At 42.8% G+C, this 24,163-nt stretch overlaps 1 protein-coding gene across 1 annotated transcript; it reads left to right on the top strand.

Moving 5' to 3' along the window:
- Positions 1-537: 537 nt before the first annotated feature.
- Positions 538-22,111, top strand: LOC135523977 (E3 ubiquitin-protein ligase BRE1B-like). Its single transcript, XM_064951036.1, is given in 21 exon segments — positions 538-618; positions 1,285-1,453; positions 1,560-1,727; positions 3,317-3,530; positions 3,755-3,952; positions 4,111-4,232; positions 4,488-4,634; positions 4,954-5,028; positions 5,189-5,308; positions 5,638-5,817; positions 6,430-6,565; positions 6,908-7,029; positions 7,325-7,584; positions 7,733-7,850; positions 8,025-8,160; positions 8,163-8,173; positions 18,257-18,469; positions 18,739-18,864; positions 19,090-19,230; positions 20,046-20,147; positions 20,304-22,111. Coding segments are annotated over 20 exon segments (2,907 nt in total). The 5' UTR covers positions 538-618; positions 1,285-1,312; the 3' UTR covers positions 20,481-22,111.
- The last annotated feature ends 2,052 nt before the right edge of the window (positions 22,112-24,163 follow it).

The raw sequence follows: 24,163 nt of genomic DNA, 5'->3' as shown, positions 1-24,163 counted from the left end.
CAACGGCTCAGCCACAAAGGGGTAGGCCACACAAGCTCACAGAACGGTACTGCCGGGGGCTGAAGCTCATAAAAATCATCTGTCCTCGGGTTGTGACACTCACTACAGAGTTCCAAACGGCCTCTGGAACCAACATCAGCACAATAACTGTCAGGAGCTTAATGAAATGGGTTTCCATGGCCGCCCACTAGCCTAAGTTCACCATGTGCAATGCCAAGCATCGGCGCTGGAGTGTTGTAAAGCTTACCGCCATTGGACTCTGGAGTGTTGGAAACGCCCCAATGCATAGTCCCAACTGTGAAGTTTTATAGAGGAGGAATAATGGTCTGGGGCTGTTTTTCATGGTTGGTGTTCATTTTATTTTATATAATTTTGAAATTAGTGAGTGTAGTGTTAGATGGTAGGGTATTTATTACATTTTATCGAGCAAGCAAAGTATGAGGGAGTTGTACTCCAGTCTAGTAGGTGGCGGTAATGCAATAAATTGGATGCCAACTGCCGTTAAACCTCAAAGAAGAAAAAGATGAAGAAGAAGTACACTTACCGTGCTATACAGGAAATAGTTACTGTCGTCATCTTCGGTTAGTGGAAATGTTGTACGAGGTCTCTTTCTGAAAGGTTTGTCATATTTCTTAGTGATCGGGAAATAAAAACGTGAATTAATTCATACTACCCTATATATGATTACTTTTAAAACTAATTCGTGGAAATACGCCGTATTGTACTCAAAGCCATTGTCTTCACAGTTGCTAATCTGCTAGCATTCTTCACCGCAGCATTAGCCTGTTAGCTAGACAGATTCTTGCAAAAGCTACACCAGGTAGTAAAATATAGCTAAGACGCAACTACCGCTATTTAGGTAGCTAACGTAGATACGCATGCCAAGTTTTTGATGGCCACTTTGCAAGTTTAGGTGCACATAATTCTAACATCGGAAACTGGATAGCTTGCAAGTTAGCTAGCGGGACATTCTGGCCTTAATTTAATTGACATTTACAAATCTACATTTATTCGTCAACAATTGTAAGAAATCAACACAAATTATTTGTAGTTAGATACCAGATAGTCGTTAGCTTCAGTAACATTGGCTAAATTTAACCTCAAGAGTTGGTGACACAATGACAAAACCCTAGTGTTGTTGACAAGAGCAGATAATCAGTATTGTCATCAACGATAAATGTCTATATTGCTAAATGTCTCTTTTGCCATCACAGAGTACATCGTCAGCTGATGAATTATGTTAACGAAATATACAATTTTCATCAGTTTTGTGTCCTAAAACAGCTGTCACACTTAGGTTGCATAAGCAGCAATGATGTCTGGCACCGGCGGAGGGAAGCGAGCCTCAGGTGGGGACAGCCCCCCTGGTCCACCTGAGAAAAAGAGTAAAAAAGAGGAGAAGACCACCACCACTCTCATTGAGCCAATACGCATTGGGGGAGTGTCCTCTACGGTTAGTCACTATTTTTGGCCTCCGCATCTTGCTCTTGTCTATAATGAAGTATATTATCCCTCCTACATGGTTATCATCTTCATTATCATGTATTTCACATCTGCAGGAGGAAATGGACATGAAAGTGATCCAGTTTAAGAATAAGAAGCTGAGTGAGCGTCTGGAGCAGAGGCAGACCATGGAGGACGAGCTGCGAGAGAAGATCGAGAAGCTGGAAAAGCGACAAGCCACTGATGATACCACACTGCTCATTGTGAATCGTTACTGGTCCCAGGTACGTACATTCCACAATCTTTTGCTGCCTTGAAGGATCATAGACATACAGTACCAGTCAAAAGTTTGGACATACAATTCAAGGATTTTTCTTGATTTTACTATTTTCTACATTGTAGAATAATAGTGAAGACATTAAACTATGAAATAACAGTGTAGTAACCAAAAAAGGTTTAAAACAAATTCTTCAAAGTAACAACCCTTTGCCTTGACATCTTTGCACACTCTTGGCAGTCTCTCAACCAGATTCACCTGGAATGCTTTTCCAAATGTGTTTGATGGAGTTCCCGCATATGCTGAGCAGTTGTTGGCTGCTTTTCCTTCACTCTGCGGTCCAACTCATCCCAAACCATCTCAATTGGGTTTAGTTCGAGTGATTGGAGGCCATGTTATCTGATGCAGCATTTCATCACTCTCCTTCTTGGTCAAATATCCCTTTACACAGCCTGGAGATGTATTGGGTCATTGTCCTGTTGAAAAACAAATGATAGTCCTACTAAGCCCAAACCAGATGGGATGGCGTATCGCTGCAGAATGCTGTGGTAGCCATGCCGGTTAAGTGTGCCTTGAATTCAAAATAAATCACCAACAGTGTAACCGGCAAAGCACCATCACACCACCTCCTCCATGCTTCACGGTGGGAACCACATCATACGGAGATCATCCATTCACCTACTCTGCGTCTCACAAAGACACGGTGGTTGGGACCAAAAATCTCAAATTTGGACTCATCAGACCAAAGGACAGATTTCCACTGGTCTAATGTCCATTGCTTGTGTTTCTTGGCCCAAGCAAGTCTCTTCTTCTTATTGGTGAACTTTAGTAGTGGTTTCTTTGCAGCAATTCGACCATGGAGGCCTGATACATTCAGTCTCCTCTGAACACTTGATGTTGAGATGTCTGTTACTTGAACTCTGTGAAACATTTATTTTGGCTGCAATTTCTGAGGCCAACTCTAATGAACTTATCCTTGGCAGCAGAAGTAATTCTTTGTCTTCTTTTCCTAGCACTTGATGGTTTTTGCGATGGCATTTGAAAAAACATTCAGTTCTTGAAATCTTCTGGATTGGCTGACCATGTCTTAAAGTAATGATGGACTGTCATTTTGCTTTGCTTATTTGAGCTGTTCTTGCCATAATATGGACTTGGTATTTTACCAAGTAGGGCTATCTTCTGTATACCACCCCTACCTTGTCACAACACAACTGATTGGCTCAAACACATTAAGAAGGAAGGAAATTCCACAAATGTACTTTTAACAAGGCACACCTGTTAATTGAAATGTATTCCAGGTGACTAACTCACGAAGCTGGTTGACAGAATGCCAAGAGTGTGCAAAGCTGTCATCAAGGCAAAGGGTGGCTACTTTGAAGAATCTTAAAATATATTTTGATTTGTTTAACACTTTTTTTTGGTTGCTACATGATTCCATGTGTGTTACTTCAGTTTTGATGTTTTCACTATTATTTAAAAAATACATTAAAAAAACCCTTGAATGAGTAGGTGTGTCCAAACTTTTGACTTGTACTGTATGCTTAACCTAAAATGTAACCCCCACCCATACTGAATTACCCTTTCTTTGACTTCCAGTTGGAAGAAAATGTTCACGTCCTGCGCCTCCGCATTGACCCCACGGTGGTCCCAGCACCGCATGCAATGCCGGTCTCTGCCCCTACCCCAATAGAAGAGGATGGTATGATGATTCCACCACCCCCTCCTCCAGCAACAGAACACGAGGAGACACAGCCTCCCCCACCTGATGTTATGGAGAAAGCTCCTGAACCACAGCAGGACTCGACAACAGGTAAAGATGATCCCTGCTCTCTCGCTCGCTCAACCTTTCTCTATGCATATCTAGCTCTGATCTGCAGTAATGATACCTCCAAGTCCATTGCTTTGCCACCTGTAATAACTGATGTATGGGAATGTAACAAAGCAGTACACCTTTTTAGCGTTTATGTCACATTTATATTTTCAACCACATCCTAAGTCCTCCCGTCCATTTTTACTTGTCGCCATGATCTGTAGCACCTCCGCCCACTACTTCCCTCAGTGAGAGTGCCAAGGCCTTCCTCTCCATTCTGGACAACAGCAGTGAGGAGGAGCTCAGCCTGCAGCTGCAGGACAGGATGCAGTTTAGCAAAGAGGCCGCTGCTTGCATGGTCTGCGTCTTTGACAGGTTGCACAGCCGCATCGACGGCCTATGCACCCAGATCCAGTCCGCAGGTAAATATTCAGACTCACTCATGACCAGGGACAATATTTTTTGTCACTTTGCTGTTGTAGAAGCATTTGGGTTCTAAATGTGGCATAAACATGTTGAGGATTTCCCTACTGTGACATTCACAGTTGAGTAACCCTAGTAACTGTGTTGTCTTTGTCAGTGTGTGAGGACGACGGCCAGGAAGAGCTGCTCCGTCTGAATCGCACTCTGCTGGAGGAGAATAGCAGACTACAAGACCTGGCTTCCTCCCTGCAGGGCAGACACCACAAGATGTCTATGGAGGTACTTTGCCTCACCTTATAATGTAGTGTGGGTGGATTGGGAATGCCCACATCTCCATGGTGTGTCCTCTCACGCTTTTGTATCCTCAAATTGAATGTCTGCCAATGTCTGCCATTTCTCATCGTTGGTAATAATAAAAATGTAAAAAATGTAATAAAAAATTAAAAAAAACATTAAAAATACATGGAGATTGTGTAAATTCATCCAGTCAATTTCTTAATCAAATGTTCTCTCATCTGTACTTCTCTTGTTCAGTACAATGAGCTTGTGGATAAGGTGACGAGCTCGGAGACCAAGGTGTCTGAGATGGAGACTGCTGTGGAGGATCTGCAGTGGGACATCGAGAAGCTCCGTAAAAGGGAACAGAAGCTCAACAAGCATCTAGCTGAAGCTCTTGAGCAGGTTTGTTTAATTTGTGTGCGTGGGTGGGTGTGTATACTTTGTGTGTGTAGTCCTGTATCTCATCATTGCTGATGGCACTCTCCATTATGCATCTATGGCCAGCGATAAGGCACCAGAGCATGCCAGCCATTGAATCGCAGCTGAGTGTGTTTATTTATGTCCTGCTGTATGCACATGGGTAAAATCATGTTTTGATATTGTATAGTCTAAATGAGGACTGTAACCACATTTATATTACTATTGTAATATTTCTAGGTTATTGTCTGAACTAATGTATGGGCCAAGTTCGCTAAACACCTCTTATGATTATTCTGTCCAGTTGAACTCGGGCTACTACACCACTGGCAGCTCAGGGGGGCTACCCGGAGGCCAGATCACTCTCAATATACAGAAGGTGAGTGCAGACTTGTCACTTTTTTGTCCAACCATATTCTTGAGCTTCCCTTCAGTCTTGTTTTGATACATTGTTGTATTCCAACCTAGTCATATGGAGATGAATTGGTGCCAATTGTGATAATAATTTAACTTCATACTGTCATTATTATGTCTGTTAGTTTGAGAGCCTGAATGCAGAGTTGGAGCAAAACCAGGAGCTGGCCAACAACCGCATGGCGGAACTGGAGAAACTACAGCAGGAGCTCCAAGAGGCTGTGAGGGAGAGTGAGAAGCTCAAGGTACAGAAGTCGTCTCCTCTGAGGGAATACAAGACTAAACTCACCGCAATACTCTGTTTGCTTAACAAAGGATATGCTCACTATTTAGACAGTCTTGTTGAGTCAGGTGTCAAGTTAAGGAAGACAATAATTGTAGAATGTATAAACACAATAACTTGTGTTTGTCATTATGATCTTTGAATCTATACTCTGTATATAATATCATTGAATGCATTTACTTTTCTGTTTGCTCTATCCCAAATTGATTGCATTTATATAGTTTTTCAGCAGGTCCCAAGGCATCTTACAGTGTATGAGGGGGGTAACTCATTCACTTAACTCCTTTTCAGTTGGACCTGAAAAATATTCCAGAGGATGTGGTGAAGGAGACCGCGGACTACAAGTGCCTGCAGTCCCAGTTCTCACTGCTCTACAACGAGTCTCTCGGGGTGAAGACCCAGCTGGACGAGGCCCGGGCCCTGCTCCTCACCGCCAAGAACGCCCACCTCAGACAGATCGAGCATATGGAGGTCAGAAGCACTAATTTAGCAGATAGGTTTTACTTGCAGTCATTGTGAACTTGGTTGTACCTCCCTTAGTTCAATGCACTGGTTGTCGCTTTGGATAAGATGAACTGACAAATGACTTAAGTGTAGGAGGGAGCCACTGATTTAAAATCAACCTTTCAGCATATCAGTCCCGTTTTTTATATATATATATGCTTTAACTGCGCTTGATTGAGCCTGTCTGGGGTACCAGATGGATGGGTTTTGACCTTTTGGGACTATTCCATTGGTTACATTGTGCTTGATTGAGCCTGTTTGGGGTACCAGCTGGATGGGTTTGGACCTTTTGGGACTATTCCATTGGTTACATTGTGCTTGATTGAGCTTGCCTGGCACATCTAAAGTATTTGATAGAGAACTAATAATACTACTTGAACCCAGGTCTGGCACTTATATCATGAATACAAAAAGGAATATATGTGGTTGGAAAGGTAATGCCGTGGCAACCGTGAAAGTGGATTACATCACAAATTATAAAAACATGGCCAACACTAGTAGTCATGATGTCAGAGATTGGTGTGATGTCGCTGTTCGACAGCCGTCAACAAAAGTTGGTGTTGTTCGTCATCTTTTCAGAGTGATGAGCTGTCACTACAGAAGAAGCTCCGCACTGAGGTCATCCAGCTGGAAGACACGCTGGCCCAGGTGCGCAAGGAGTATGAAATGCTGCGTATCGAGTTTGAGCAGAACCTGGCAGCCAACGAGCAAGCAGGTAACGTATCATCTCCACAACACCTCCCACTCCCTATAGGCTTGTTTCTATCACTAAAGGTTTCTCATAAAAAGCTCATGTTTTTCTGTGAGATGTTTGAATGAACTATTTTCAGTGAACTTATGTACTTAGTAATATATGCATGTCTTGTTTATTTAATAATTTTCTGTAACCAAGGATGTTGACTGTGTGTTTGGGAGGAATGTATCCTATCCTGTTATCACTGTCCATATTGCTCACAAGCACCAGACAGTAGTTGGACAAAACACTGCGGCGGCGCTGACTGAAAACCCATGGTCATTATCTTATCGACACCTCTGTCCCTTTTGATCTTTCCCTTAGGCCCAATCAACAGAGAGATGCGACACCTCATCAGCAGCCTCCAGAACCACAACCACCAGCTGAAAGGTGACGTGCAGCGTTACAAGCGGAAGCTCCGAGAAACACAGATGGAGATTAATAAGGTAGGCAACTGATCCTGCACTTCCTTCTGCTCTCTAAGAATATTTCATCAATATGCATAGTTCATAGATAGAGCCATAGGACCTGACTGGGTTAAACTCTGGACCCTTATTATAGGTTAACTACAGCCTGGAGTTTGCCCTGGTGAGGTGGTTAGGTCATGGTTCAACAAAACTTGAGATGCACAATATTTGGATAATAATTCAGGATAAACATGACACTTGAATCATGATATTTGGTACGACAATGTGATGAATGCAATCGATGTCCCAAAACCATTTCCTGTCCCTTTGTCAGTTGCGGTGCCAGAGTGGTGACACTGGGCTTCTGTCGTTGGAGGAGCCGGTGAGCGACAGCCTGGAGGTGAAGAAAGAAGAGGATGAAGACCAAGAAGAGGAGGAGGAGAGGAGGAGGGAGCTGGAGAGACAGCGGTCCCGGGAGAGAGAGAGGGAGGCCGAGAGGGAGCGAGAGAGGGAGCGAGAAAGGGAGCGACAGCGCAGCGAAGAGTTGAAGAGAAAAGATTCTGACACACTGAAGATGCTGAGGGCTGAACTTAAGTATGTTTAGTTCTTGGGCTCTGAACACACAACTCATATTTTATATAGAATTAAGGGTACTGTCATATAGTAGAGGACTTAACTCATTGTCATATTCTGGAGTTAGGTAGTGCTAACCCTTCTACGGTTCATTCTTCTTTCCCCTCAGGAAAGCCCAGGAGTCTCAGAAGGAGATGAAGCTACTTTTGGACATGTATAAATCAGCTCCTAAAGAGCAGAGAGACAAAGTGCAGCTTATGGCAGCAGAGCGCAAGTCTAAAGCCGAGGTTTGTCCAACTATGCTCTTTGACTTTTTCAAATTCCAACCTGAACTGTAGGTTATCATTGAAAGTCAATTCATGAGATGGTTAGTGTTATCTGAATCTCCCCCCCCCCCCCCACTACAAGCTGAAGTACTGTCTCAGTCCGTGTGTTATACTTAAATCCACCCTCTGTCCCAGGTGGATGAGTTGCGGGTGCGGGTTCGAGAGCTGGAGGAGAGGGAGAGGAAGGAGAGCAAGAAGCTGGCTGATGAGGACGCTCTCAGGAAGATACGCGTGGCAGAGGAGACGATTGATCACCTACAGAAGAAACTCACGCCACCAAACAGGTACTGTATTTCCACTACACATTCAAACCTTTTGCAGAGGTGCTGAATATGCTCTATCACAATTGCGATGGGTTTGCCTTGGCGTTGTCATTTCTTTGTTTCTTTTGACCGGGGATTTCAATGGAATAAGTGAGGTATCGCAATAGGGGAGGATGGGGTTTCAAATTGGTAGGGTTATGCAAGCAGTGTGCTTGGCGGGGTTGTGCTCTCGACCTTCACCTCTGAGTCTGTACGAGAGTTGCGGCGATGGGACAAGACTGTAACTACCAATTTGGATATCATGAAAAATGGGTAAAAAGTAATAAAACAAATAAACTCAGCAAAAAAAAGAAACGTCCTCACTGTAAACTGCATTTATTTTCAGCAAACTTAACATGTGTAAATATTTGTATGAACATAACATGATTCAACAACTGAGACATAAACTGAAATTGAATAATGTGTCCCTGAACAAAGGGGGGGTCAAAATCAAAAATAAGTCAGTATCTGGTGTGGCCACCAGCTACATTAAGCACTGCAGTGCATCTCCTCCTCATGGACTGCACCAGATTTGCCAGTTCTTGCTGTGAGATGTTATCCCACTCTTCCACCAAGGCACCTGCAAGTTCCTGGACATTTCTGGGGGGAATGACCCTAGCCTTCACCCTCCGATGCAACAGGTCCCAGACCTGCTCAATGGGATTGAGATCCGGGCTCTTCACTGGCCATGGCAGAACACTGACATTCCTGTCTTGGAGGAAATCACACACAGAACGAGCAGTATGGCTGGTGGCATTGTCATGCTGGAGGGTCATGTCAGGATGAGCCCGCAGGAAGGGTACCACATGAGGGAGGAGGATGTCTTCCCTGTAACGCACAGCGTTGAGTTTGCCTGCAAAGACAACAAGCTCAGTCCGATGATGCTGTGACACACCGCCCCAGACCATGACAGACCCTCCACCTCCAAATCGATCCCGCTCCAGATTACAGGCCTTGGTGTAACGCTCATTCCTTCCACGATAAACGCGAATCCGACCATCACCCCTGGTGAGACTAAACCGTAGATCGTCAACAAAGAGCACTTTTCGCCAGTCTTGTCTGCGAGAACGATCAGCTGTCCGTCCTGTCTCCCTGTAGCACTGTCTTAGGCATCTCCCAGTACGGACATTGCAATTTATTTCCCTGGCCACATCTGCAGTCCTCTTGCCTCCTTGCAGCATGCCTAAGGCACGTTCTCGCAGATGAGTAGGGACCCTGGGCATCTTTCTTTTGGTGTTTTTCAGTCAGTAGAAAGGCCTCTTTAGTGTCCTACGTTTTCATAACTGTGACCTTTATTGACCACCATCTGTAAGCTGTTAGTCTCTTAACGACCGTTCCACAGGGGCATGATCATTGAACAAGCATGGGGAACCATTTACAATGAAAATCTGTGAAGGAATTCGTAAAAATCCAAATAATCTTTGAAAGACAGGGCCCTGAAAAAGGGACATTTCTTTTTTTGCTGTGTTTATATACTCATCAGTTAGTGAGTATACCAAACATTTAAGAATACATTCCTAATATTCAGTTGCACCCCTTTTTGACCTCAGAACAGTCTCAAATCGTCAGGGTATGGACTCGAAAGTGTTCCACAGGGATGCTGGCCCATGTTGACTCCAATGCTTCCCACTGTTGTGTCAAGTTGGTTGGATGGATGTCATTTGGGTGTTGGATCATTCTTGTTACACACAGGAAATTGTTGAGTGTGAAAAACACAGCAGTGTTGCAGTTCTTCAAACAAACCGCTGCGCCTGGCACCTACTACCATACCCCATTCAAAGGCACATAAATCTTTTGTCTTGCCCATTTACCGTCTGAATGGCACAGACCCATGTCTCAAGGCTTACAAATCCTTTAACCTGTCTCCTCCCCTTCATCTACACTGATTTGAAGTGGATTTAGCAAGTGACATCAATAATGGTTCATAGATTTCACCACCTGGTCAGTCTGTCATGGAAAGAGCAGATGTTATTAATGTTTTGTAGACTCAGTGTATATCCCACTGGGTAAAAACTGTTTGAATCAATGTTGTTTTCATAATTTCAACCCCAAAAGCCTATGCAATGTCATTGAATCAACATGGAAAACTGATTTGATTTACAAAAAGTCAACTTTTAACCTAAATCCAATGATGTGATTTTGTTGTTTTAATGTTAATTGACAACTCAGTCAAATGTAAATCAAAACTAGACGTTGAACTGACATATGTGCCCAGTGGGATTAGCATATCTTTAAAAATATATATATTATAGCCGTTTCAATTGTAGGCTATTGTAGATCATGTAGGTAAGTACATTTGTGACTGACAGTTTCAGACTGTAAAAAAAAAAGGAAGTGACATTTCACTATAGTGTAGCCTGCCTTAAGCTGAATCAGTAAAAAGTTATGGCTGATTTGGTGGGAAAGAAAAGCACATCTTCTCCTTTTTGGCAGTTCTTCGGTTTTAGGCCGAATGATAAAGGTGAGCCAGCAGACCTGACCGAAGTCACTTGTAAATGCTGACAGAATATTCTGCAAGTCCATCATTCTGCTGAGTTCTATACTCTGGGGCAGAAAAGGTTTACATGCTGGTGTTCCTTGCCAGAAACCTTTAGGTCATTTGCACTCTGAAGTAGGTTCTCATCAAGAATTTGCCTGTATTTTGCTCCAGTCATGGTTCCCTTACCAGTCCCTGCTGCTGAAGAGCACCCTCCTAGCATGATGATGCTGCCACCACCATGCTTCATGGTAGAGATGTGTGATGAGCAGTGCCTAGTTTTCTCCAGAGATAGTGCTTTGTGTTCAGGGCAGATAGTTACATTTGTCTCATCAGACCACTGAGATCATAAGTATTTCACATGCCTTTCTGCAAACTCCAGGTGTGTTGTCATGTGCCTTTTTCTCAGGAGTGGCTTCCAAATCGCCACTCTCCCATAAAGCCCAGATTGGTGAAGTGCCTTTGAGACTGTTAGACTGTTGTTGTTGTTCTCCGATCAGAACCTACCAGACCAAGGTCCTTCTTGCTCAGTTTGGTCTGTAGAGTCTGGGTAGTTCCATATTTTTTTTGTAATTTCCCATTGCTGGAGACCACTGTGCTCTTGGAAACTTTCAAGACACTAGAAATATTTTTTATATGCTTTTCCAGATATACCTTATCACAATTCTCTCTTGGAGATCTACAGACAGTTCCTTTGACTTCACGATAGAGTTTCTGCTCTGACATGCACTGTCAACTGTGGGACCTTCTATAGACAGGTGTGTGTCTTTCTAAATAATGTCCAAAAAATTGAATTGGTCACAGGTGGACTCCAATCAAGTTGTAGTGTTGTCTCTAGGATGATCAAAGGAAATTGGATGCACCTGAGCTCAATTTGGAGTGTTATAGCAGAGCGGTGTAGATACTTATGTAAATTAGATTTCTGTATTTAATTTAATACATTTGCAAAAGTTTCTTCAAACATGTTTTCACTTTGTCATTATGGGGCATTCTGTGTAGATGGGTGTGAGAAATTCATTTTAAATTCAGGCTGTAACAACAATGTGGAATAAGTCAAAAGAGGTATGAATACTTTGAAGGCACTGTATATTTAGGATTTGTACAGTTTGATATACAGTTCGATTTTTAGCCTAAGCCAATGTTCATTCAAGTGTTATAAAGAATGTTATAGGCTAAATAGTATTTTTATCTGATTGTTCGTTTTTATTTAAATGCACAATTTTAAATTTATTGAAAACACAAAATCATCATTAATTTATTTTTCATACCAGCTTATTGAATGTGCTGATGTGGGATCTTATGCCCAATTGCTTGTTGAGCAATTCAATGACATTAATAAACACTTTGACAATATTAGTTTAAATTTAACTTGTGAAAGTAATTTTAGTGCAACTTTTATGGACAGTAGCCTATGGTGTAGGCCTATATTATTGTCTGTTTGATTTGCAAGGGGGGATTTTCCAACAGCACAATTTATTTTGCCTACACTTTGATCAATTAACGCAGAAACCTATCTTGCTATTGTTCTCATTATTACTATACTGTTTTTATTGAGGCCAATCGCAAACAACTTTCTGAGATGGAACTCCGTTAGGTCACTAGGTTAATTCGATGGTTGATCATAAGAGTAGGTTATGCCTAGGCCAACAAGTCACATTCAAATCGAATGAGGATTGTGGAGAAAGGGGAAATCAAGATTTTAAAACAATAAGCCAAACAACCAATTGTTAGCTGCAAAATGCCCATGATCATCCGACATTGAAGAGAGGGCCTAACATGTTTTTCCCCATCTGACATTTTGTGTTGCTTTGGTGCTAGCCACTTTTTCTACATTGTTCTCTTGCATTATGTTAATAGTCTAACTAACATATGTATTAAGTATGCTGTATGCTCATTCACTGTTGTATCCTGCCAGACTCCGGAGGTGCAGTTAAATTCAAATATACTAAACAATCGTTTGTGACTACACAATGTCATCACCATCGACAATGGCTGTCAAACATTGTCAATAGACAATACAATCGTAAAATTGCCCTACCCTATATCGCAACGCAATGCTATTCAGATGAAGTGTCATAGTGAAGTCCATTGATACATATTACACTGAACAAAAATATAAACTCAACATGTAAAGTGTTGGTTCCATGAGCTGAAATAAAAGATGCTAGAAGTTTTCCAAACACACAAAAAGCTTAGTGAGCATGTCTCCTTTGCCAAGATAATCCATCCACCTGACAGGTGTGTGAAATCAAGAAGCTGATTAAACAGCATGATCATTACATAGGTGCACCTTGTGCTGGTAGACAAGAAAAGGCCACTCTAAAATGTGCAGTTTGGTCACACAACACAATGCTGCAGATGTCTCAAGTTTTGAGGGAGCATGCAATTGGCATGCTGACTACAGGAATGTCTACCAGAGCAGTTGCCAGAGAATTGAATGTTCATTTCTCTAACATAAGCCAGGTCCAACGTCGTTTTAGAGATTTTGGCATTATGTCCAACCGTCCTCACAACTGCAGACCATGTGTAACCAGCCCAGGACCTCCACATCCGGTTTCTTCAACTGCGGGATCGTCAAAGACCAGCTACCCGGACAGCTGATAAATCTGTGGGTTTGCACAACCATCTCGGTGAAGCTTGTCGGACGACATACCTTAATACATATGGGAGTTAAACTATTAACATAATGCAAAAGAACAACATAGATTGTAGAAAGAGTGGATAGCACCAAAGCAGCGCAGAATGTCACAGGGCCTAACATGTTTTTTTTCCCCTCTCCAATGTCGGATGATCATGGGCCTTTTGCAGCTAACAATTAGTTGTCTGGCTTATTGTTTTAAAATCTTGATTTCCCCTTTCTCCACAATCTTCATTCGAATCTGTGGGTTTGCACAACTGAAGAATTTCTGCACAAATTTGTGCAGAAATTATTCGGTTGTGCAAACCCACAGATTCATCAGCTGTCCGGGTGGCTGGTCTCAGATGATCCCGCAGGTGAGGAAGCCGGATGTGGAGGTCCTGGTCCAGGGTTTTGAGCTGACTGCAGTTCGGAGACATAACCGACTTCAGTGGTCAAATGCTCACCTTCGATGGCCACTGGCACGCTGGAGAAGTATGCTCTTCACGGATTTCACCGGGCAGACGTGAGGGCGAGTGGTTTTCTGATGTCAAGAGCATGTTGCAACGCCAAGCGTCGTTTTGCTGGGGCCACCCATGATGTAGTGGCCCCAGCCGGGATATATGTTGTTAAGAGTGCCCCATGGTGGGGTTATTAGAATGGGCGGGCATAAGCTACAGACAATGAACACAATTGCATTTTATCTATGGCAATTTGAATAAACAAGATCCTGAGGCCCATTGTCATGTGAGTGATCTGCCGCCATCACTTCATGTTTCGGCACAATAATGCATGGCTCCATGTTGCAAGGAGTTGTACACAATTCCTGGAACCTAAAAATGTCATATCTCTTCCATGGCCTGCATACTCACCAGACATGTCACCCATTGAGCATGTTTGGGTTGCTCTGGATTGACGTGTATGACAGCGTGTTCCAGTTCCCGCCAATGTTCAGCAACTTCGCACAACGTTCCACAGGCCACAATCAATAGCCTGATCAACTATATGCGAAGGACATGTGTTGCGCTGCATGAGGCGAATGGTGGTCACACCAGATACTGACTGGTTTTCTGATCCACGCCCCTACCTTTTTTTTAAGGCATCTGTGAGCTACAGATGCATATCTTTATTCCCAGTCATGTGAAATTCATAGACGAGGGCATAATGAATGTATTTCAATTGACTGATTTCCTTATATGAACTTTAACTCAGTAAAATATTTGAAATGGTTGCATGTTGCGTTTTTATATTTTTGTTCAGTGTAGTTAAAATGACATTGTGAGATACTTTCAGGTACATTGCAAGATGCAGTGCATTCGGAAAGTATTCAGGCCCCTTGACTTTTTCCAAATTTTGCGACATTTTACAACCTTATTCTAAAATTGTAATAAAATCAATCTCCACACAATACCCCATAATGACAAAGCAAAAACCGGTTTTTAGAAATGTTTGCAAATGTATTAAAAGTTTTAACTCGAAATTGAGCTCCGGTGCATCCTGTTTCCATTGATCATCCTTGATGTTTCTACAACTTTATTGGAGTCCACCAGTGGTAAATTCAATTGATTGGACATGATTTGTAACGACGCACACCTGTCTATATAACGTCCAACAGTTGACAGTGCATGTCAGAGCAAAAACCAAGCCACGAGGTCAAAGGAATTTTCCATAGAACTCCGAGACAAGATCATGTCGAGGCACAGATCTGGGAAAGGGTACCAAAACAATTCTGCAGCATTAAAGGCCCCCAAGAACAGTGGTTTCCATCATTCTTAATTGGAAGAAGTTTGGAACCACCAAGACTCTTTGGCCGCCCGGCCAAACTGAGCAATCCGGGGAGAAAGGCCTTGGTCAGGGAGGTGACCTAAGAACCCGATGGTCACTCTGACAGAGCTCCAGAGTTCCACTGTGGAGATGGAAGAACCTTTCAGAAGTACAACTATCTCTGCAGCACTCCACCAGTTCACCTTCCAAAAAGACAACGACCCTAAAGCAAACGGCCAAGACCATGCAGCAGTGGCTTTGGGACAAATCTCTGAATGTCCTCAAGTGGTCCAGCCAGAGCCTGGATTTGAACCCGATCGAACATCTCTGGAGAGACCTGAAAATATCTGTGCAGCGGACTCTCCCCATCCAACCTGACAGAGCTTGAGAGGATCTCCAGAGAAGAATGGGAGAAACTCCCCAAATACAGGTGTGCCAAGCTTGTAGGGTCATATCCAAGAACACTTGAGGCTCTAATCTCTGCTAAAGGTGCTTCAATAAAGTACTGATTAAAGGGTCTGAACAACTATGTAATTGTAATATTAGTAAGACGAATGGTGCCAGAGGAGATGGCAGCCGTTTTACGGGCTCCTAACGGATTGTGTGTTTACATTATTTGTAACTTATTATGTACATAATATTTCTACCACCATCTCTTATGACCAAAAAAGAATATCTGAATATCAGAACAGCAATCACTCGCCTCTTACTGGACTAAGATTTTTTTCTTTAACGAGTCGGACGCGAAGGATTTTCTTCAGACACCTGACAAGGACCAAATCCCTGGCATTCACATGAATAAGAGACAGAGATATAGGGGACGTGGGTCGGTGTGCCTTGTAAGAATCCGACGGCGAGTGGTTAACCCGCCTCCACCTTCAGTACTATTAGCCAACGTGCAATCATTGGACGATAAACTCGAGAAGCTACGATGAAGACTCTCCTAGCAACGGGCCGTTAACTCTAATATCTTATGTTTTACCGTGTTGTGGCTGAACATGGGTAACATACAGCTGGCTGTGTTTTCCGTGCATCGGCAAGATAGAACAGCTGCCTCCGGTAAGACGGATTGTGTGAGGGGTGGCTGTCTGTGTCTATTTGTCAACAGGTTTCATCTATATTTTTCGTAGCTGACAATTTTCCACCACAAACCAATGCTGGAACTAAGACTGCACTCAACGAGCTGTATACGGCCATAAGTAAACAAGAAAATGCTCAGCCAGAGGCGGTGCTGCTAGTGGCCGGGGACTTTAATCGGGCGGCAGGTAGTCTAGTGGTTAGAGCGTTTGTTCTTAACTGATTTGCCTAGTTAAATCAAATAAAAATAATTCAGGGAAACTTAAATCTGTTTTACCTCATTTCTACCAGCATTTTATATGTGCAACTAGAGGGGAAAAAAACTCTAGACCAGCTTTATGCTACACACAGAAGCATGCAAAGCTTTCCCTCACCCTCCATTTGGCAAATCTGACCATAACTCTATCCTCCTGATTCCTGCTTACAAGCAAGAACTAAAGCAGGAAGTACCAGTGACTCACTCAATAGGGAAGTGGTCAGATGATGAAGCTACAGGACTTTTTGCTAGCACAAACTGGAATATGTTCTGCGATTCTTCCAATGGCATTGAGGAGTCACTGGCTTCATCCATACTGAGCTAAAGGGTTTGGCTGCCGCTTTCAAGGAGCAAGAGACTAACCTGGACACTTATAAGAAATCCCGCTTTGCTCTCCGACGAACCATCAAACAGGCAAAGCGTCAATACAGGACTAAGATAGCCGGTGTAGTAGGATTCTACGACACTCATCGGATGTTGCAGGGCTTGCAAACTATTACGGATTGCAAAGGGAAGCACAGCCACGTGACACGAGCCTACCAGACAAGCTCAATTACCTCTATGCGCGCTTCGAGGCAACCAACACTGAATGCATGAGAGCACCAGCTGTTCCGTACTACTGTGTGATCACGCTCTCCGCAGCCAATGTGAGTAAGACCTTTAAACAGGTCAACATTCACAAGGTCGCAGGCCCAGATGGATTACCAGGACGTGTATGCCCTGACCAACTGGCAGGTGTCTTCACTGACATTTTCAACCTCTCCCTGACCGAGTCTGTAATACCTACATATTTCAAGCAGACCACCATAGTCCCTGTGCCCAAGAAAGCAAAGATAACCTGCTTAAATGACTACTGCCCCGTAGCACTCATGTCGGTAGCCATGAAGTGCTTTGAAAGGCTGGTCATGGCTCACATCAACACCATCATCCCGAAAGCCCTAGACCCACTCCAATTCGCATAACGCCCCAACAGATCCACAGATGACGCAATCGCTATTGCACTCCACACTGCCCTTTCCCACCTGGACAAAATCAACACATCGTGAGAATAGTGTTCAACACTAGAGTGCCCTCAAAGCTCATCACTAAGTTAAGGACCCTAGAACTAAACACCTTCCTCTGCAACTGGATCCTGGACTTCCTGATGACCCGACCCCCAGCTGGTAAGGGTAGGTAACAAAACATCTGCCACGTTAATCCTCAACATGGGGGCTCAGGGGTGCGTGCTCACCCCTCCTGTACTCCCTGTTCACCCATGACTGCATCGACTCCAACACCATCATTTAAGTTTGCAGACAACACAACAGTGGTAGGCCTGATCACCGACAACGATGAGACAGCCTATAGGGAGGAGGTCAGAGACAGATCCGCTCCCTCAATGTGAAGTAGGGCCGAGCATGCCCCCATTCTCATCGACAGGGCTGTAGTGGAGCAGGTTCAGAGCTTCAATTTCCTTGGTGTCCACCAACAAACTATCATGGTCCAAACACTCCAAGACGGTCATGAAGAGGGCACAACAATGCCTATTCCCTTTCAGGAGACTTTGCAACAAATTCTAAAAGACAGTTTTTGCTTTGTCATTATGGGTTATTGTATGTAGATTGAGGGTAGAAACTATTTAATCCATTATAGAATAAGGATGTGATTTAACAAAATGTGGAACAAGTCAATGGGTCTGAATACGTTCCCGAATACACTGTAAATAACACTGATCTAATGTGTTTTCATCTCGCATATAGTAACAGGTGTCTGTCTCTCTCTATTAAGGAGATTTAACCTCAATGACATGAAACTACATAACTAACAGTTAAATTAAAAAACAAATGCCAACTCTATTCCAACCTCCCACCCCCCGTGCCTCTCCATTGTGTCCAGGAGGAGGAGGCCCTACTGAGTGAGATGGATGTGACGGGCCAGGCCTTTGAGGACATGCAGGAGCAGAACAGCCGGCTGATGCAGCAGCTGAGGGAGAAGGATGACGCCAACTTCAAGCTGATGTCGGAACGCATCAAGTCCAACCAGATCTACAAGCTGCTGAGGGAGGAGAAGGAGGAGCTGGCCGATCAGGTGCTAACCTTCAAGACCCAGGTGAGAGGTACTGTGGAGGATGAACTCGCTTCGTGTGTTTATTTCCAGGACAACTTGCAAAGCAGATTTATAACAGGTGCTCAACTTATTTGGCAAGGGAAACTTTTTTTTTTTTACGAAAACCTTTTTTCGTAAAAATATCTCAGGCCATATTGGCTATTGAAATGAAATGAAATAAAATTACACATTTGATAGTAGTCCGGATAATACTTGTGTTTCTGAGCCAATGAGGAAGAGGTCTGATTGGTTCCCTTTGCTGTCTGTTACAGGTGGAAGCTCAGCTATTGGTTGTACAGAAGCTGGAGGAGAAAGAGGGCATCCTCCAGAGCTCACTGGCCACTCTGGAGAAAGAGTTAGGAGTCCGCACACAAGCACTAGAACTAAACAAGAGGAAGGTAGGAAAACAATACCTCTACTACTACTAAGATACTTTTAAACGCTCCTTCTTCCACAGCTACCTTAGCAATACTACTGCTTTTACTATTTATGCTGTAATACCATGGTTACTAATACGAGCAATTACTAATACGACAATACGAGCAATTGTATTGCTGGTTACTCTTCTTGTAATGTTCTGTTGGGAGTATCTCTGAGTTTTTCTTGCCCCGCCATGTCCCCAGGCGGTGGAGGCAGCCCAGCTGGCTGAAGACCTGAAGGTTCAGCTGGAACACACCCAGTCCAAGCTGAGAGAGATCCAGGTTTCAGTGTCCGAGAACCGCACCGCCAGAGAGAGGGAGTTGGGCAACCTCAAAAGAGCACAGGTACACACAACTACTGACAACTCTGTCCTTTCTAGATATTTATCCTTTATTTAACCAGTCCCATTGAGATGAGCATATATTTTTCGAGGGAGCCCTGATATGTTAATTTGTCAAACCCCTAAACGTCTTCAGCGAATACAGTGGGAGAGAAAATTAGAGCGTGTGAATGTTAACAGTAGGTTTAATATGGTCGTGAAGAGGACACAACAACGACTATTCCCCCTCAGAAGACAGAAGATTTGGCATGGGTCCTCAGATCCTCAAAGTTATGCAGCTGCACCATCGAGAGCATCCTGACTGGTCGCATCCCCGCCTGGTATGGCACTACAGAGGGTAGTGCGTACGCCCCAGTACATGACTGGGGCCAAGCTTCCTGCCATCCGAGACCTCTATACCAGGCGGTGTCAGAGGAAAGCCCTAACAATTGACAGACTCCAGCCACCCCAGTCAGACTGTTTTCTCTACTAGCGGCACTAAGTCTAGGTCCAAAAGGTTTTATAACAGCTTCTACCCCCAAGCCATAAGACTGCTGAACAACTAATAATATTTTTTTTTTTACGCTGCTGCTACTCCTATGTACATATTACCTCAATTACCTTGACTAAACTGTACCCCCGCACATTGTCTTGGCACTCCCTGTATATAGGCTCGTTATTGTTATTTTATTGTTACTACTTAATTTTTTTCCTTTCGTTTATTTAGTAAATATTTTCTCAACTCTTATTTTTCTTACAACTCCATTATTGGTTAAGGGCTTGTAGTAAGCAGTTTGACGAATGTGTCATAACATTTTGATTTGACTGTCTAACTTCTAGGAGGACCTGTCCAGGCTACGACGAAAGCTGGAGAAGCAGAAGAAAGTGGAGGTGTACACTGATGCTGATGAGATCCTGCAGGAGGAGATTAACCAGTACAAGGTGAAAAAATAAACTTTGCGTATCTTGATGGACTAGCCTTGCTTTTGTTTTATCAATTGCATGTGATGGTACATGTGAGAAGGTTCACATATGGTCTATTGTGGTACACTTTCTATCCAAATGGACCCTGTATTTTCTCTCATCCACCCCTTTCAGGCGAAGCTGCGTTGTCCGTGCTGCAACACCCGCGACAAGGAGACTGTGCTCACCAAGTGCTTCCACGTGTTCTGCTACGAGTGTCTGAAGACGCGCTACGACACCCGACAGAGGAAGTGCCCCAAATGTAACTGTGCCTTCGGGGCCAACGACTTCCACCGCATCTACATCACCTAACTCCGTTGCACGGAGATGAGAAGAAGAAGACAACCGTGAACAGAGCCTAATGGAGAGGAAGGGGGGGAAATGGTGTGGTTGAAGAGGTGTCTGGAGAGTTTTGTTTTTTCTCGGTTTTAATCGCTCCTTTTGGAAAGACTTTCTTAAATTGCATCATTGCCGGTTGGTGCTCGTGACCAAACGGAGCATTGTCAGTGATTGCGATGTACGGTAGATGGTAATAAGAACAGATGTGCTCATGCTCCCATACAAAGGTATTACTACTTCTGTTTTTCTGGCCAATCTTAGTCGGTCAGATCTTGCCCATGTGGAATTCTTAACATTTAACTGAGCCCATTTTTAAACTGTTATTCACCTTGTAAAAGTGAACTGGGAAGTTGCGTGGTGCTGTATGATTTGGAGACAGACTTACCCAGAATCATCCTTTAGAATACCTGTATGTGCTTGTTTTGGATATTCAAAGAAAAGACGACCATTCTCAAGAACTGAGATTCCATTACTGGACACATATGTAGTTCAGTTGCTATGTTTAGTTGTGTACATTACGACTCCATTCAGTTGAAATTGAGTTTCTTTCATTATTGTAACAATCACGTTATGCACCTGTGCAGAGATTTCACCGGACAATACTATTGTCGATACCTAGGAATCATTCGACTTAAAAGTTGGCAGTTATTTTGACTTTACCTGTGGCTAGCAGCTCGAGCGCCTCAGTCACACACAACATCTGCAGGTTTTAGTGCCTCGTTATTGATGACATTTCAGTGGAAGAGTCAGCTCACGAGTGTCATTTTAAGTGGGCCATCCCATCCAGCTCTTTCAAGACAACTTAGAGATTACTGGAACATTAAAAGGAGCTATATGTAATAATTTGCATTGTAATTTCAGAAAATGTCCTTAATATATCTACAGTAATAGTGGAATGATAGTTTCACTATATTTTTTTCCCCAAAACAATTTTTGGCCCCACACAAAATTCCACTCTAATGGTGCAGACTTCTTGACCGGGCCATCAAAGGGCAAGCGTCAAACATGTAGAAATCACTCAGCTCCAGTCAATTGGACAATGAGATTTGCTGGGCCCAGTCAATTGAACAATGAGATTTGCTGGGCCCAGTCAATTGGACAATGAGATTTTCTGGCCCCAGTCAATTGGACAACTGGAGACGGTCCGTTGTTGAATTGTCACATATACAGTCTCTCCATATATCTTACAACCATATTCTGCCTTAATGGAATCTCTGCACCCCCTTTTCCTCAGTTCTGATGATGCTAGCCATTTAATGAGAGCTTGGTGATGTGTTTGATGTTAGCACCTGTGCGAACCAAAATCATAACTGCCCTCAAAATACCACCGTGAGACTCTTGTGATCTAAGATCAATGGCAAAAAAAAACATCATGCATCTGTTCAAAATAAGACTTCTAGAATGTTTTGATGAAATGTTTGAGTTTTGTGACTCGGGATATTTGGATTGGTATTAATAAGTGGATAGTGTGGGCTCTGTGTTATGGACATACATGTCATAGACAAAGAAGTAGTTCTCATTCAGAACATAGTGATCATTTTGTATTTCACAGAGTGTAGATTTGGTGAGTTTTCCTAGTAAAAACATAGACTTGCGCATCATGAGTTGACTGTTGAATACATTTATTCATTATGAAGTTTTCTGACCTGGGAGTTGAACAATGGGAAAACATTTGATCTTGCTAAAACAAAGTGATGTGAGTGGTAATAGCCGGCATTTAGTAATAAAAAATAAAGAATGAAGCCGATTTTACATTAAATTTGCACCGGCAAATTGTCCAGAAGGGAATAAAATCCCATTGCAAAATAATGCTTTTTAGCCTATTCATTGATGGAAATGCATTCGACTGGTCATGCTTATCGGTATATGGGTTGATTTGCATAATTTAGGGTAATGTATCTTATTTATAACATGCGCACAGCATACAGATAAAGGCCTTTGGGTGGAAAATCTGCCAGTCTGTGCTTTATAATCCCAATAATAATGATTATAATTGCGCAACAATTCTAAATGTAATTGTGTGTTAATAGTTGTGGCCATGATTAAAATTAGCCAATTTTGTTTTTTTCTGAACTGGTAATTGAAGCGCACTTCCCACTCGCCATTCAAATGCATTGGCAATGGAAGGAAGGCTTCAGCTTCAAAGTAGCCTTGGCAAAATCTTACCATATCCGTGGAGGCAATTATTTTATAAAGATTCCGTATGCCATTGAAATAAGTATTTCTCTCGTTTTTTGTTTTTGAACTTTCTTCAATTGTCTGGTAGCCAAACGCACTTTTGAGCTTAGCCTACTGCCTTGTGCACATTGCTGCGCTAATAATGTTGAGAAATAAGTTTCAGGACATTTTAAGCTAAATGTTCTGATCTGTTGCATCAGATTCATGTTTTTAGGCCTACTGGTTGTATGAATTTGGGATCTATCGTCCCACAACTGTCCAAGAGTCTGTTTGGACAAGCTGACCAATGGAATAGATCAACTTTTCTACCATGGGGGATAGTAAATTGACATGCGGTGCATTCGGAAAGTATTCAGACCCCTTGACTTTTTACACGTTTTGTTACGTTACCGCCTCTAAAATTGATTCAATTGTTTATTTTCCTCATCAATCTACACAATACCCCATAATGACAAAGCAAAATAAGGATTATTTTTAAGATTTGTTTTGCACATTTCATAAATATACCAAACTGATATTACATTTCCAGTTGAAGTGGGAAGTTCACATACACCTTAGCCAAATACATTTAAACTCAGTTTTTCACACTGCCTGACATTTAATCCTAGTAAAAATTCCCTGTTTTAGGTCAGTTAGGAGCAGCACTTTATTTTAAGAATGTGGAATGTCAGAATAATTGTGATTTATTTCAGCACATTTCCAGTGGGTCAGAAGTTTACATACAATCAATTAGTATTTGGTGGCATTGCCTTTAAATTGCTTAACTTGGGTCAAACGTTTCAAGTAGCCTTCCACAAGCTTCCCACAATAAGTTGGGTGAATTTTGGCCCATTCCTCCTGACCGAGCTGGTGTAACTGAGTCAGGTTTGTAGGCCTCTTTGCTCGCACACACTTTTTCATTTCTGCCCACATATTTTCTATAGGGGTGAGGTAAGGGCTTTGTGATGGCCACTCCAATACCTTGACTTTGTTTTCCTTAAGCCATTTTGCCACAACTTTGGAAGTATTGTGTCAGCCACCAATTGTGCAAGTTCTCCCACTTAAAAGTTCTCCCACTTAAAAAGATGAGAAAGGCCTGTAATTTTCATCACAGGTACACTTCAACTATGACAGACAAAATGAGAAAAAAATCCAGAAAATCACATTGTAAGATTTTTAATGAATTTATTTGCAAATTATGGTGGAAAATAAGTATTTGGTCAATAACAGTTTCTCAATACTTTGTTATATACCCTTTGTTGGCAATGACAGAGGTCAAACGTTTTCTGTATGTCTTCACAAGGTTTTCACACACTTGCTGGTATTTTGACCCATTCCTCCATGCAGATCTCCTCTAGAGCAGTGATGTTTTGGGACTGTTGCTGGGCAACACGGACTTTCAACTCCCTCCAAAGACTTTCTATGGGGTTGAGATCTGGAGACTGGCTAGGCCACTCCAGGACCTTGAAATGCTTCTTACGAAGCCACTCCTTCGTTGC

This window comes from Oncorhynchus masou, chromosome 31, assembly GCF_036934945.1.
Source record: "Oncorhynchus masou masou isolate Uvic2021 chromosome 31, UVic_Omas_1.1, whole genome shotgun sequence".
Taxonomy (NCBI): Eukaryota; Metazoa; Chordata; class Actinopteri; order Salmoniformes; family Salmonidae; genus Oncorhynchus; species Oncorhynchus masou.
Note: the sequence above shows the minus strand (reverse complement) of the source record. Positions and strands in the feature narration are given on the sequence as shown.